The 15,887-nt window shown below is 38.9% G+C and overlaps 1 protein-coding gene across 3 annotated transcripts in view; it reads left to right on the forward strand.

Annotated features, from left to right (window-relative positions):
• Positions 1 to 2,538: 2,538 nt before the first annotated feature.
• Positions 2,539 to 15,887, forward strand: part of LOC149832989 (protein REVEILLE 6-like) — a 55,957-nt gene continuing 42,608 nt past the window's right edge. For 2 of the 3 annotated variants that reach the window (XM_090012669.1, XM_090012667.1), the window contains exons 1-2: positions 3,108 to 3,359; positions 6,286 to 6,343. In XM_090012669.1, coding sequence (XP_089868795.1) covers positions 3,214 to 3,359; positions 6,286 to 6,343 — 204 coding nt within the window. In that variant the 5' untranslated portion in view covers positions 3,108 to 3,213. Of the gene's footprint in view, positions 2,667 to 3,107; positions 3,360 to 6,285; positions 6,344 to 15,887 lie in introns of those variants that run through there. The other variant, XM_090012668.1, reaches the window with a different exon arrangement.

The raw sequence follows: 15,887 nt of genomic DNA on the forward strand, positions 1-15,887 counted from the left end.
TAAACAGATCTAAAGGTTTGGATTAAACAAAAAGCACATGTAAGTGGTTTTTTAAAGGAGTCTAGGACAGTCTTGAACATAAATAGCCTAAAACCTAGGCGTTACTCTCTCTCTATCTATCTATCTATCTACATATATATATATATATATATATATATATATATATATATATAGAGAGAGAGAGAGAGAGAGAGAGAGAGAGAGAGAGAGAGAGAGAGACTTGCCTAACACTTTTCTAGTCTATCATAATCCTACCAGGCTTTTGAAGGTTTTCTCTTCCTTTTCCTTAAATATGATCATACAGATGTGTTCTGCATGTTTGATTTTATATGAATCTATTTTGACACAAAACTAGTTTTTATAAGGTTTAAAAATTGACTGTCTAAGATTTTCATAAATATTCAAGTCTTTAGAAAATCATGGTTTTATCAGAAAAACATCATTCAATTGTCTTTTCCTAGCAAATCGATCATGCCGTCCTATGCTCTGTTTCACAATGTCTCTATGCTTCACTGTGTGGGTGTCGTCACTCACACTATTTCCTATTTTCTATTGCTTCATATTTTGAATGAAATATTCTTCTTTCAAATATATATATATATATATATATATATATAGTGCCAATGCTCTCTTTTTGCTCTCATTTTTATAAGTTAACCAAGTTGCTGTGGCATGAGGACGATGATGATCTAAACATCATTATAGATTTTGAGGATAAATAAGAAATGACAAGATCATAACTGGGGAAGAAGATATCAAATTAAAACCCACCTAATCCAGAAGCCCTTGGAAAATAGGTTGATATATAAGGCGAACAATGTAGTCTAAACTGTTGGAGGGTAAGATGACAGTACCTTTATACCAACCCAAAATACATTATAACAGCAACTGCAATTGACTTTAAAAAAGTTTGCCTTTCATCCATATGAATGCAACTTTGGTGCTATTTTGAAAATCTTTTCAAGTGCATTGTGCTACTGTGAAAATTTCCTTTTTTTTTTCCTTTCTCTTGTTTGCCAAGCTGTGGGTAGCCCCCGGTTTTACCTGTTACCCATTTGTGCACTTAAAAAGTTGGATCATTAATCTCTAGCACGAACAGTGTACACCACCACGCCTTACAATGTGGCTCTGCACAATCTGCTTTGCACGCTTCCTACCAACCAACATGCGACGTACAATGGGAAGTGGACCAACCTCACTGTGCTGCTCTATACATGTCGTAGGTTGGATCACAACAAAACCAAATCATAAATGAGGGCCTCAGAGGCTTCAGATAATTATGAAATTGACACAGGATCAGGTCAGAGGCACCTCTGATTGATTAGGTCACAGGTGCCTTGGATATTGTTCATCCATACAATGATCGGCAACCCAAACACCACGGTTGGATAGTTTATCCTCTCAGATGGGACACGAAAAATTTCAGTCATTCACCTTGCAGATGAAAGATATTTAAAGCGTAAAAAAGGATTGGGTGCAAAACAAGGATAAATGATTGTGTTTGAGTTGCCGTTCACCTCATGGATGAGCCGTACCATCAGAATCCTATTTTTGAAGAGATATATTCTCTAAAAGAAGAAAGGGTTGTAGCTCCAACAAGCCTTGTGAAGACTACGTGCTCAAACATTTAACCCTCTTCATGTATGGTCTTTACAGTCCTCTATTAGAGCTCAGTATTTGGGCCATTATATAGACAACCAAGGAGAACCGGATTAATTTCACTTAATCTTTGAGATAATACCCCATTAATCTCAATAACTTTCTCTATAACTCATACTGAATACCATTTATTTTAATAATTAAATTTTATATATTTATCTTAATGAGCCCACAAATTTTGTAGCTCTTGGGTTCCATTTGTGAGACTTTATAACCACACTGGATCTGGTATCTGAATCCAATATGGACGGCATCCAAAGAATCTCTGTCTCATTGAAGACGAGGAACCCGCCTAGGAAGTAGGAACAAAAGTGACTTAATGGGCCTCCCCTCCTAAATAGTAAATCCCCCGTTAACACCCTAGCCCGCAAAGATTATCCACCGATCAAGCCATCAGAGTGATCCAATGGAAAATTGATCATGGGAAAGACAGATGTCCCAACTTCTTAAGAACCGCCCTAACCACTTGGGCAAACCATGTTTATCTAACCATTTGTGTTTAAGATGCCTTTTATTAAGTGTCATATGAATTTAGAAATGAAAGGTGTCATATGAATTTAGAAAATAAATCTCATACAAAATGCAATTCATTTTTTAAATCTTATTTTTGGGTTATGTGCATTTGTTGATATTATGTGTCAAAAAAAGTTTTATGTTTTATTGCTCTTAATGTTCTGTTCAAATGAAATTCACTTTTTAAATTGTATTCTCACCTGATCAAACCAAATGTACCCTAAGGCAAATGAGATTCACTTTCTCAGGCAAATGCAAAAGTATGTTTCTCACAGCTCATTTTTTTATGTTTGTTTAACCAATACAAATAAGATTCATTCTTTCATTTGCACGAGATTCTCATGAGATTTGGAATCGCACATTCATTTCCCTTTATAGCACAGACACACAATAGCGTCACATTAGAATTGTAATGTACTGTATACAAGATCAAAACATACTTGCTTGAGAGAGAGAGAGAGAGTACCTGATGTCTCTCTTCGGTCAGATACCAGGTAAAATCCGATCCATTGACATCTTTAGTGATCTGTTTGTGAGGTTTTCTCTTCTTCCGTGAAAACAGAATCGGAACCCCACGAGAACGCTTTCCATAGGGTCCATCTTTAAATCTGAGGCCTCTTTCTGCGCGGAAAGAAGCCCCAGATTGTTTTGTCACTCTGTGCTCCTCCGAAACGCACACGCATCGATGCATTTTCGCGGAAACGACCCACTTTCCGTGCAAACGGACCCCAGATGAACTACTTCATGCCCTTATTTGACAGTTTTGTTAAAAAGTAAGGTTCGTGTCAGAAATTTCAGAAAAATAAGCCCTTTATGGAATTATAGGCAAAAACGTGAATTCCTAAATGGAAGTTTCGTTTCTGTCTTTCACAGTCCTTTTCTTGGCCTTGTATTACTTCCTTCTTTTGTGTAGCGTTAAAATGAGTTTGGCCGAAGAGAGAGCAGCAGCAGCACCACCCTATAAGCCAGTACCTGGTTTGCCAATCCTTCCTTGGTTCCCCTTCTCTTTCTCTTATGTGTTTGTGTTGAAGTGTGTGAGGAATGACTCTGCCGGGGCTGGGGTCGTCGCTGGGGACGTCGTCGTCGGATGACTCGAACAAGAAGCCTCGGAAGCCGTACACGATCACCAAGTCCAGAGAGAGCTGGACCGATCCGGAGCACGACAAATTTCTTGAAGCTCTGCAGCTGTATGCCCCTCCTCCTCCTCCTCTTCCTCTTTTTCTTCAGAGTTTTTATGGTTTTTTAATTGGCAAGAGTTTCTTCTTCTCCTCCTCTCTTTTGGGCTTTTCTTTTGTCGGTTTTATTGGTTCCTCTCTGTTTGCATTTGGTGATTTTGTTGGGAGGGGGCAATTTTTGGTTTTTATTCAAGGATTTGTTTTTATTTTTCGAGAAATTGGTTTTTGTTGTGGGGGCGTGGAAGAAATATTGTGTGTCACTTTGATTTTACTTCTTTCTTTGTTTTCTATGATTTTGGGTGTATGATGTGAGGCAATTATACTTATTGGTATTGAAAAGGCACCGTTTTGAAGGATTTTATGTTGTTGGTTTGTGGTTTTGGAGAGTTTGGAGCTTCCCCCCCTCCTTTTCGTGAGAAATAGGAACAAATGAAATTGGTTTCTTGCTGTGGGGTGTAGTTGTGTGTACGATTAGTCAATTACTGTTCCAATTCAGTTGAATTTGTACATATTGGTGAAGGGTAGTTATTCCAACAATAGAAACTGGGTTGCTGGTTGAATTGTTATATGAACAAGCGGATGAATGATATTATAGCCTTCTGTCTTAGGATTGAGTGTTGGTAGTTTTGAGAATAGCATTGGGGCTGGAACAAGCATGCCTGCTTTGGGGAATCTGTGATGGTATATGGTGATGGAAGTGCCCATTGTTATACGGCATACATGCTTACACCCTCATTTTCTTGGACATGGAAACTGCGTCATGATCCGTCAATGAAGCGGGCCGGTCACCGTAGCCGGTCAAATGGTTTCTCCTTCTAAGCCAATGACCTCCCTCTTTCACGTGTACTCCATGAGTCTGCACAACAATTTTTACAAGTTGGTTACGTGAAATTATCCTCTCTTATGACCAAAGGAACCGGCAAGTCTTAAAAAATACAAATAGAAGCATCTTCAAGTGTGGATAATCTGTTCTTCAAACTTTGAGAAAGTCCTCCCACGCAAAAAATCACTTTTCTGGATAGTGCATAAACTTGTAGGATATGCTAGGCAAGAATAAGATGAAACTAGTGATGCTGGAACCTGCTCGGCTGGAGGCATGAGGGGTGTGATGGAGCTTTTGAGTAAAGTTGGAGAAACCAAAGTTCCTAGTGATGTACCAGATGCATCAAGTGAATGGATGCCAACAAAATTTTGACATCATGTTCGATTTTCATAATCACCTATATGAAGGAAAACTCTCTCTCTCTCTCTCTCTATATATATATATATATATATATATATATATATATATATATATATATATATATATATATATAATGGGCAATATTGGCCAATGACAAGGGCTGATTCAGGATGGAATCCTCCAAGAAGGGTTAGAATGGCAGTTCCTGCTCCTAGTTTCAAATAAACAAATACTAGATCCGGGGTTTCTGTATAAAGGTTTCACTCACCTCTAAAAGGTGGTCCCAATCTTGGGCGTATGGTAATACAACTGAAAAATTATTCTATTTGAGGTATTCACCTCTTGATCAACAACAACAACAACAACAACTACGCCTTCATCCCAAAACAATTGGGGTCGGCGATATGAACTTACTGTTTCTACGATTCGAACTCGGAACTCTAGGATGAGAGCCGAGTATCATAACCAACTAGACTATAACAGACTTGATCGATATGGAAAAAATAAATAATAGGAAAAAAGATCTAGCATAAAGATCTTCTTTGATGCACAAGCGAATTAGATACAACTCGTCCAAGAGTACATCAATAAGGGAAATGAAAATTATACTTGCATCGAGTCTTTATTCTGGCCTGCTTGGCTGCTATCCTAGCCGGTGGCAGTCTAAAACCTCTGGGATCAGCAGTCGATGCCAACAGCTTGTCTTTTAGCAACATTAACTTAACAATCGATGGACACAGGCTGGGCTTGACCAGGATCTGACTTGATTGACTCACTTGACAGTGTACAGTATGGCAGCAGGTTAGCCAAGAGTGCAAAAGTTGTTTCTTTCAGTATGCAAATGATCTTAGTGCATGCTTCCTCAAAACATAGTAAGAAACCTCTCATTAGGAGTCATGCCAATGGTTCCAAAAGGCAAAAAGGACCCTTTAGATGCCTTGCATATATTGACCAAAGCATGGAGAATGCCACACCTATGATGCCATTGAAAAAGAGCTTCAAAAGGTAGTAAGGGTCCTTAGGGAGATTGCACGATGAGTTCACAGGATTTATGGTACAGTAAAAAAAATTACAATATAATAAGGTAGGGAGGCTTTTCAACTTGATCTCAGAGGGTAGGGGGCTTAGAAGAGGTGGAACAACATTAAACGCAACCTCACGGTGCAAGGTGAGGATCAAGCGAACCAAAAGCTATTGTTTATTCTTTGAAAAACATCAATGTCAAAGAATAGTTTAGAGTAGTAAAATAGGTTTGCTCTAGCTGCGTATGTAAATGTGCAAAAATGTCGTTCAAGAAGTAATAAGGGAGTAAACTTGTAACACAATTATGAATTATTCATGTTGGTGAATACGTTTCTAGCAGTTAAACTGCATGAGCTCAACTGACTAATTAAAATGACATAAAGGTTCACAATTTTTTATGCTCTACAAACAATTACAAAGAAGAATAAATGATGAATTATTTTGACCCTTAAAATACATTTGCAGATAAGCTATAAGGTATCAGTTGACAGACTGGCATCTTCTATCTTGTCTTGAGTATCATTACCACCTTAACATTCACAAGATGATATTTATGGTTAGCTGTTATAAAACTGGAATTGCATACTCCGTTGTGCTTTTTCTCCTTAGTATCTATCATACAGTTGAAAATCCACCTCTTGTTATGCATATATTCAGTAGAAGTTTCTTTTATGTTTGGAGTCTGGACCAACATTTGAGTCTTGACATTTTATTTTCTTGTGGCATTTTCAGATTTCATCGTGACTGGAAGAAAATTGAAGCATTTATTGGCTCAAAGACAGTTATCCAGGTTTTGAATGCAGTCTCCGACTCTCATATTCTAGACTTTATGGCGGAAAAGATATGCAACAAGTATTGTAAATACATTAATCAAGAATTACATGTTTGTATCTACCTGCTACTGTGAACAGCTGATATGGTGACATCCCATGATAACCTACTTATGATTAGGGATGGCAGTGGACCGGGGGAAAGCGGGGCCCCGCCCCGCCCCGTTTGGACCGGGGATGAAGGGTATGAAACGGGGATGGAGGCGGGGACGAAGGTTAAAATCCATCCCCGTCCGGGGATGGAGGCGGGGATGGACGTGCACTTTTCCCCGCCCCGACCACTTTTCCCCGCAATATCCCCGCCCCGCCTCATCCCCGTTTGAACCAGGGATGGAGGACATGAAACAAGGATGAAGGCGGGGGTGGAGGATAAAATCCATCCCCGTCGGGGATGGAGGCGGGGGTGGAGACCTTGTCCCCCCCCCGCCCCACTGCCATCCCTACTTATGATGCTAATCTACTAGTGGCATTTAAGAAATGCAAACTGAATATGAACTAGGTACCTTTTTTCTTCTAGAGTCTGCCTCATGTAAGGAAATAGGCGGAAGTGTAACCCAAGAATGCACAAGCATTCACAAAGTCCAATAATGGACAAGCACTATGGCATTCAAACAAGAAGTTCACAAAGGAACAATATGAAAGCCTAAAAAGGTTATACAAGCATAAAAATAATGAAATATTTATTGGATGAAGCTTTGAAAGGCATGATCAATACAAGGAGGAATGACCCCTATTTATAAAAAAAGGAGCAAAAGGGAGAGCCATTGGGGGCTCCCCATAGAGACGTTGACCGTTGGGGGTCCCAACGACTCTATGTGGGACCCCCAATGCATGTACAAAAAGGGAATTTAAGAAAAGAAAAATACAAAAATAAAAAGATAAAAATAACCTAATTAATAAATAGTTGTTTTTATAAACATCTATGTAACAACAACAACAACAACTACGCCTTCATCCCAAAACAATTGGGGTCAGCGATATGAACCAAAAAAAGAAATTCATTTTGGGTCTTCCACATGAATCCTTTTCCTCCAATCATTTCTATCCAATGCCATGTCCTCGGTGAGGTTCAAAGCATTCATATCCTTTCCTATCATCTCCATCCAAGTCTTCCTAGGCCTACCCCGACCTCTTTTAACTAATATATTTTCCCATTTCTTCAACCTTCTAACTGGAGCATCATTAGGCCTTCGCCGAATATGTCCAAACCACCGTAAACGATTCTCTCGCATCTTATTTTCAATGGGTGCAACACCTACCTTATAAACATCTATGTAAAAAGACAAAAATACCCCTATCGGGTATTACAAATACAATAACAGCAACAACAACAACAACTACGCCTTCATCCCAAAACAATTGGGGTCGGCGATATGAACCAAAAAAGAAAATCATTTTGGGTCTTCCACATGAATCCTTCTCCTCCAATCATTTCTATCCAATGCCATGTCGGTGAGGTTCAAAGCATCCATATCCTTTCCTATCATCTCCATCCAAGTCTTCTTAGGCCTACCTCGACCTCTTTTAACTAATATATTTTCCCATTTCTCTATCCTTCTAACTGGAGCATCATTAGGCCTTCGCCGAATATGTCCAAACCACCATAAACGATTCTCTCTCATCTTATTTTCAATGGATGCAATGCCTACCTTCTTACGTATCTCCTCGTTTCGAATCTTATCTTTTATTGTATTTCCACACATCCATCTAAGCATACGCATCTCAGCTACACTCATTTTTTGAATATGATGTCTCTTGGCAGCCCAATATTCCATACCATATAGTAAAACGAGCCTAATTATCGTCCTATAAAACTTTCCCTTCAACCGCAATGGCATTCTACGATCGCACAACACTCCAGTTGCACTTTTCCATTTCATCCACCCAACCTTTATCCTATGATTTACATCTCCATCAATTTCTCCATACTTTTGAATGATAGATTCTAAATATTTGAAACAGCCATCCACCGGTATTTCTTGCTCACCAAGCTTCACTACACTCTCATCACTACTTCGTTGCTTACTAAACCGACATTCTATATATTCTGTCTTACTCTTACTCAATTTAAAACCTCTTGCTTCCGATGTCTGTCTCCATAATTCTAACTTAGCATTAACCCCAGCTCTAGACTCATCAATCAAAACAATATCATCAGCAAACAACATACACCACGAAACATTTTCTTGAATTGATCTCGTAAGCTCATCCATCACTATAGCAAATAGGAAAAGGCTTAATGCAGATCCTTGATGTAACCCAACCGTTATAGGAAAATTGGTTGTCACCCCTCCACAAGTGCGGACATTGGTTACTACTCCTTCATACATATCTTTAATTATACTAATGTATTTGAGAGAAACACCTTTCTTCGTCATTGTCCACCAGAGAACATCCCTAGGTACTCTATCGTATGCCTTCTCCAAATAAATAAAAATCATATGCAAATCTTTGTTCCTCTATCTATATCTCTCAATAAGTTGTCTAAGAAGATGTATAACTTCCATGGTTGATCTTCCAAGTATAAAACCAAATTGATTCTCCAATATTATGACAACCTTCCTCAACCTATACTCAATCACCCTCTCCCAAAGTTTCATAGTATGATCTTCCTCCACTCATTAGGCATCTTATTTGTCCGTCAAATCTTGTTAAAAAGATTTGTCAACCATTCTAAACCTTTCTCACCCAAGCATTTCCAAGCCTCGATAGGTATACCATCTGGGCCAACTGCCCTTCTTGATTTCTTGCAAATACAAGTCTTTAAAACGCCTTTATTGGTGATCATCCCCAAACACCTTCATTGGTTATCTCCATGATGTATCGATGGTGCCACTTCTTAAAGATCCTGAAAAGAAAGAACAAATCAAAAGAAAACTCCAAGAATACAAAGAACAATATTCTAACCCAAGAGTTGTAAAAAAAATATATTGTAAAGCAAGAATAAAATGGTTTGAACAAAATAGTAACAACCTTTTAAATCATTAAATATTAAGGAAAACAAGAGGAGCCTCTCTCAGGGATGAAATTAAATCATAATCAACTTATTTTTCAAGAAACCATAACATTGATCATAATAAGATTTGATTACTTAAAAGACATATGATTCATTAAGAAGAGATAATCAATTATTCATAAAAATTATCTTAAATGACATGGTGGTCTTCCAAAAGGCATACGAATCTCTCAAAAGAGTGTCTAGTCTATTAAAAACACTTCAAACAAAACCCATAAAAGGGTATAAGTGGAAGAGCACAATGAAAATAAGTAAATCTTTATTTATGACAAAAATGCTCAAGAAGCATTAAATATGCACCATGCGAAAATGTCTTCAAGACTAAAAGAACATCAAGTTCTTTAATGTGAAAATATTTTCAATAAAATCAAGTCCAAAGATGACTTGGTTAACCCACAAGAATCACAAATAGGCTAAGTGCACGAAGGCACAATGAAATACTCACAAAGGAGTACAAATATAAGGAAGTCTTCAAAGAGACTATATGAACACGAACACTAAGTTCTCAACGTGTGAAGTGTGCACAAAGGCACAACACATTCAATAGATCACAAATGCACAAATAATATAGAATCTTTATTTAGAGAACTCAAAATCTTTAGAAAGAGCTAATAAAATTTATGCATGCAATTATGTGAATCATGCACATGAAACAACAAATGAAAAGATAACTTTTATCAAAGATGAGTTAATTAAATTTATGCATACCACAATGTGGACACAATAATCAATTAAAAACATAATCTATTCACCCATCCTAGAGTGATTTTAAGTATAGAGGACCAAATATACATATATATATATATGTTATCAATGAAATGCATGAATTTTTATTGATAAATATTTTTCCATACACGGAAGGAACAAGTAGTAAAGATTTTAAGAGATTCATTAAAGAATTAAAAGATCCCATACGACAAAGGGAATGATATAAGCAAGTCAAAACCAATTTGCGGAAGATGACAAATTTAAAAGGATCCCATAAATATCAAGAAATGGTATTTTGCAAAGAGAGATTTTAAAAACTTATATAAGGAAGGAGAAATGAAATTTGTAAATCAACACCAATTCTCACAAATATCAAGGAGTGATATTTTGCAAACTTTAATAAAGTAATGCAAGATGCATTAAATTATTTCAATCAATCATTTCTCATAGAAGAGAAGATGAGTTAGACAATTTTGAAAAAAATTCTCAAATATTTGATTGAGTATATTAGAGCATCGGTTTAACCATCACAAGCAATCACCTCCCAGCCCTCCAAACCTTAAATATCAAGTGTATCAGCGACTAGACCAAGAGTATAAGCAACATGCCACTAAAGGGCCAAAAACACACACGAAGGTGTGTAAAAACACTTCTTGTTTACATATAATGACACTTGAAACGAGTATATCAGCGACTAGAACAAGAGCACAAAGCTAACAAAGGGCTAAAAATCACACACGAAAGTGTGAAAGAATGTCTCTTGTCTACATATAGTGACACTCAAAATCAAGTGTATCAGCTACTAGAGCAAGAGTACAAAGTCAACCGTGAACTAAAAACCACATACGAAGGTGTGAATCAACATCTCTTGTTTACATATAATGACACTTAAGACAAGTGTATCAGCTACTAGAGCAAGAGTACAAAGCCACCAATGGGCTTAAAAAATACACACGAAGCTGTGAATCAATATCTCTTGTCTACATATAGTGACACTTAGATAAGAGGCATAAAAAGGAGAAGACACTCGAGGTAAAAAGGCTTATAATAGAAACACTAATGCGATTTTAAAAAATATCAATTTAGACCATATTTCAAAACACCATGGTTTCAAGGAATAGATAGTCATCATAGATACACATAATTAAAAGCATCCATAATAAAGTTGATGGCCAAAGAACAAAGGAGTGATACTGTAATGAAATATGCGGAAAAGCAAAGAGTGCATTAAACACTTACAACATTCACTAATGAACAAACAAAAGGGCTAACACCCAAACCCACAAGAGACAACACAACATAAAAATATAAATGTCTCTTATTGAAAACAGAGAGAGCTCTCTTGAGTGCAAAATACAAGAGGGGTTCACCCCTATTTATACACAAAAGAAGGAGAGGGGGGATGGCCAAAAGGCCTTAAAAGGAGAGCCTGTAAAACCCGCATTTAAAAAAAAAATTTTATCGGACCCGGGCCGGGTCGGGTCCGGACCCGACCCGGGCCCATCGTCGTTAGGGTTTTTAAAAACCCGACACAAGGGAAAGGGTTTTGAGAAAACCCTTTCTCCTGTGCGCCGCACCCCCCCCCCCCTTTTTCAACCCGATAAGGATGGAAATCGGGGTTTCTCGATTTCACGCCTCCTCCCCCGAGCTCTTTAAGAACACCAGTGGAGGACAAGGGGAGGCACACCTCCCCCTTGCGTCTCCTTCTTCCCTGCGCACGCCTCCAGTGCCTCCGCTGCTGCAACCCACGCCGATGCCGATTGACGATGTCGGCCATCGTCGTCGACTTCTTCCCAGGTATGTTGTCTCGTCCCCCTGTCACCCTCCCCTCTTCCTTGACTTGCGTAGGGAGTCGGCAGGAGGCTGGTGGCTCCTGCCGCCCCGATCTCTCTCTCTCTCTTACCTTCTGGCAGGGGCCATCGGCCCCTGCCCCTCTTCTTTTAAAACCCAGCAGGGGTCGATGGCCCCTTTCATTTTTTTTCCAAGACCGACAGGGGCCTTTGGCCCCTGCCCTTCTCCTCTTTTAAAGACCAGCAGGGGCCGATGGCCCCTGCCCTTTTTCTCCATGAACGACAGGTGCCATTGGCCCCTGCCTCCTCTTTGAAAGCCGTAGGGGGCCTATGGCCCCTGCGCTCCCCTCTCTATGCTTATTCCATTTCTCTTTTTGGTAGGGGCTGATGGCCCCTGCCCTTCCTTTAAAGCCAGCAGGAGCCTTCGGCTCCTGCCTCCCTTTTCGAAAACCCAGCAGGGGCCGATGGCCCCTGCCCCTCTCTTAGTCGTCTTGGCCCCTGCCCTTCTTTAAATATCTGGCAGGGGCCGATGGCCCCTGCACCTATTTCTTTTGGCAGCATGGGTCATTAGACCCTACCCCATTCCGTTTCAGGTCAGCAGGGACCGTTGATCCCTGCCTTGTTTTGCAGAGAAGCCGAGACCCCAGTCCTTTGTTGCCGTTTTTCCTATTCATTTAAATGCATACTAATAACGTACCTTTGCAGTTTACGCAACAGGTCCCGTTCGTGCTCCGCGGCCCGACCCTCGTATTATCCTCACGCGTAGGCGTACGCAGCTGCACAACATCCCAAGGTAGGGTAAAGTCGCACAAGGGGCAATAGATCTAATTAAGTTGAAATAATTAAGATGTCCATGCTAGTTGTACTTAGATTTATATTGCTTTTGCGTGGCGTATTATTCTTGTCTGCATGTTTTGAGTCGAGGTACGATTTTACTCTTCGAGTATTAATTTGCGTATTTGCTTATGTGTTGAAGGTGGTTTCACACTTTTTGCAATACTTATGCCCTTAATTGCTTGCATATATACTTGCCTGTACGTTCCTATGGGTTGATGTACAATTTCATTCTTCGATTATTATTTTGCGTAGTTGTTTATGAATTTGAGGTATGGTTTCATACTTTTTGAAATACATATGCCCTTGTTTGCATGTATACATTTCTGCCTGCATATTTCCTTTGAGTGAGGTACGACTTCGTGTCTCATGTATTACTTATGACCTTATCTGTCTGCCTATCTAAGTGGTCAAGGTATGGTTTGGCACCTCGTGTGTTACTTATGCGTTTTTCCCTCGATGTGCGGCATCGCAAGTCGAGAGTTGCTTGTCGTCATGTTATAACCTGCATATGCTCATATTTATGGTAAATATATACTTACATAAATGAAGTCTTGTGCCTATCCTGATTCAGTTGTTTTCAAAACACTAGAAGTTGTACTTGTGCATTGCAATTCTTTAAAAGAGAGTTTCCTCCTGCGAACCCAGTGCTCTTCAAATGCACAACTTTTGCAAAGTTAAGTTTTAAGTCTCGCAGGATTTGCGAAGTCACATTTGGGCCCTCCCAGGTCCACACACTTGGGAGAAATATTTTTATAACCCCGATTGGGGGCAGGAGCCTGTGATCGAGTGAGGTTCTGTTGAAGGACCCATTCTTCTTTTATTAAACTTAGTGTCGCGTGTCGTGCGAATCATGTCGATATTAAGATAAATTTTGGATGCAAGATTGATAGTATTGTGCCTTGTGTGAATGACTTAATGTGGCATTATGGCTTTTAAGGATGAATCGTGTCAAATGGACACTCCTTTATTCTTTGGATCGTTATGAAGTTGTGTGTTGGGTGTTCCTTTTGAGAAGCCCGCACACCTCCCTGGTTCAGTATAGCGTACTTTTAGACATGCACAACATGTTAAGTACTTTGTTGATCGGACGAGAGATCCGAGATGACCTTGCATCATGAAATATGAAAAATGTTGTTGAAGTGAATTCAAGACTTATCTTGCCAGGCTGTGTTGTATTAATTCTTTTGCAGATAATATCTGTTGGGGTTTCTTTTGTGGAACCATTTTCCTTTCATCGTAGTCGTACTTTTGACAAGTACGATCGTACTTTTTGACAAGTACGTCTTCTTACGTTGCGATGATTGGATGAGTAGGTTGTGGCAACCTCGATGAGTGCAAATAACAAAATGTTGTGATCACCTAAATAAGTGATGTTTTCGCCTTCACCGGCAAGATACTCGAGTTGGTCGAAAGACCAGAGTATGTAGAATGGGTCTTCAGTTAACTACCCCTGATGTATTCATTCGAATCGCTGACTCCTGTCAGGAGAGAGGACAGGAAGGTACAAAACTTCGATGGACAGACCATTAATGGCAGTTACGAGCAAAAAACTCGGTTTCCCCAATCATCGGAGTTAGGGGAATAGGACTACCATAATTATCCTAGGTGGTAGCTCTCCATGTTTGGGATGCATCCATTGTTTATGCTGCTTTGGAGATTTCTCTCTTGGTCACCGACCGTCCCCTTAAGTGCGGACTCAGTCAGCTATCCGGGTTATCTTAAAATACATAGCATAATAAACCCTCGGATCAGTCTAGGCTGTTTCTAGAGTCGTGCCTTGTCCGTACCCACTTGGCCAGTTAATATCGAAACATAATTTAAATCCGATCACACAATTTGTTGAGTTATGCACGTATGAAAGCTATAGCATGCAACGGGTTTCAATATTTATGAAATTGTGTGTGTGGTTGTTGTAGCATCGTATTTTGCTTGCTTATCCAATGCTTTGCTTATAATAATTAGCTTACCTGTGCCACGCCTAACATAGGTTTGGATTGGTCTATCACTTTCATCTTTAATATTGTCAAGAGGAACATCCTTTAGGTCATTCAACGACTCATTAGAGATTTCCTCTTCTTGAGGAGTCTCATCTTCTTAGGAAAGAAGATCAAATAAGAAAGCATATTCACTTTTGTCAATATATTTAGTTTTCATAAAACCATTTTCATTTTCCAAAAAAGTTACATCTTTGGATACATAGAGTTTGTTATTTTTCAAGTCAAAACATCTAAAACCCTTTTGATTTTCTCCATATCCCAAGAAAACACATTCAATAGCTTTAGGAGATAATTTGTCCCGTTTATGTGTAAGGACAAAACATTTACATCCAAAAATTCTTAATCTATTGAAATCGGGTGTTCTTTTAAATAGTTTTTCATATGGAGATGTATTTTGTAAAGATGAAGATATCATTCTATTTATTAAGTAAGTTGAGGTTAAGGCCGCTTCGGCCCAAAAACTCTTTGGAATTTCTTTTGAAATAAGGAGTGTCCTAGTGGTTTCCATGATGTGTCTATGCTTTCTTTCGGCCAAGTCGTTTTGTTGGGGAGTCCTAGGACACGATCTTTGATGACAAACTCCATTTATTTCTAAATAATTTTGAAATTCATTTGATAGATATTCTTCACCTGAATCGGATCTAAGAGTAGAGATATTACTTGAAAATTGATTTTTGACTATCATATGAAATTTCTTGAAGAAGTCAAAGACTTCGGATTTTAAATTGAGAAAGTAGATCCACACATATCTAGTGTAGTCATCAATGAAAGTAACGTAATAGGAGTATCCTCCTTTAGACATGACCGGGGAAGGACCCCAAACGTCCGAATAGACTAACTCAAAAGGTCTTTTGGACACAAAGGTTCGATTTGGAAAAGGGGTGGATTTCATTTTGCCAAAAATACAACTCTTGCAAACAAAATGTTTCTCATTACAAAATTTCTTTCCAAATGGAAAGGAGTACATTTTTGAGAAACTTGGATGTCCAAGTCTTTGATGCCAAATTTCAATATTTTTATCTTGGACATGGTTACAAAAAGAGTTAGTGAGGAGTTTCAAGTTGCTCATGTAATAGAGATCTCCCCTCCTATAGCCTTGCCCAATCTGCTTTCCGGACCGGAGATCTTGTATAGAGCAATCCTTAGTTGAGAAGGA

This window comes from Nuphar pumila, chromosome 7 (assembly GCF_984573655.1).
Source record: "Nuphar pumila chromosome 7, dmNupPumi1.hap1.1, whole genome shotgun sequence".
Lineage (NCBI taxonomy): Eukaryota > Viridiplantae > Streptophyta > Magnoliopsida > Nymphaeales > Nymphaeaceae > Nuphar > Nuphar pumila.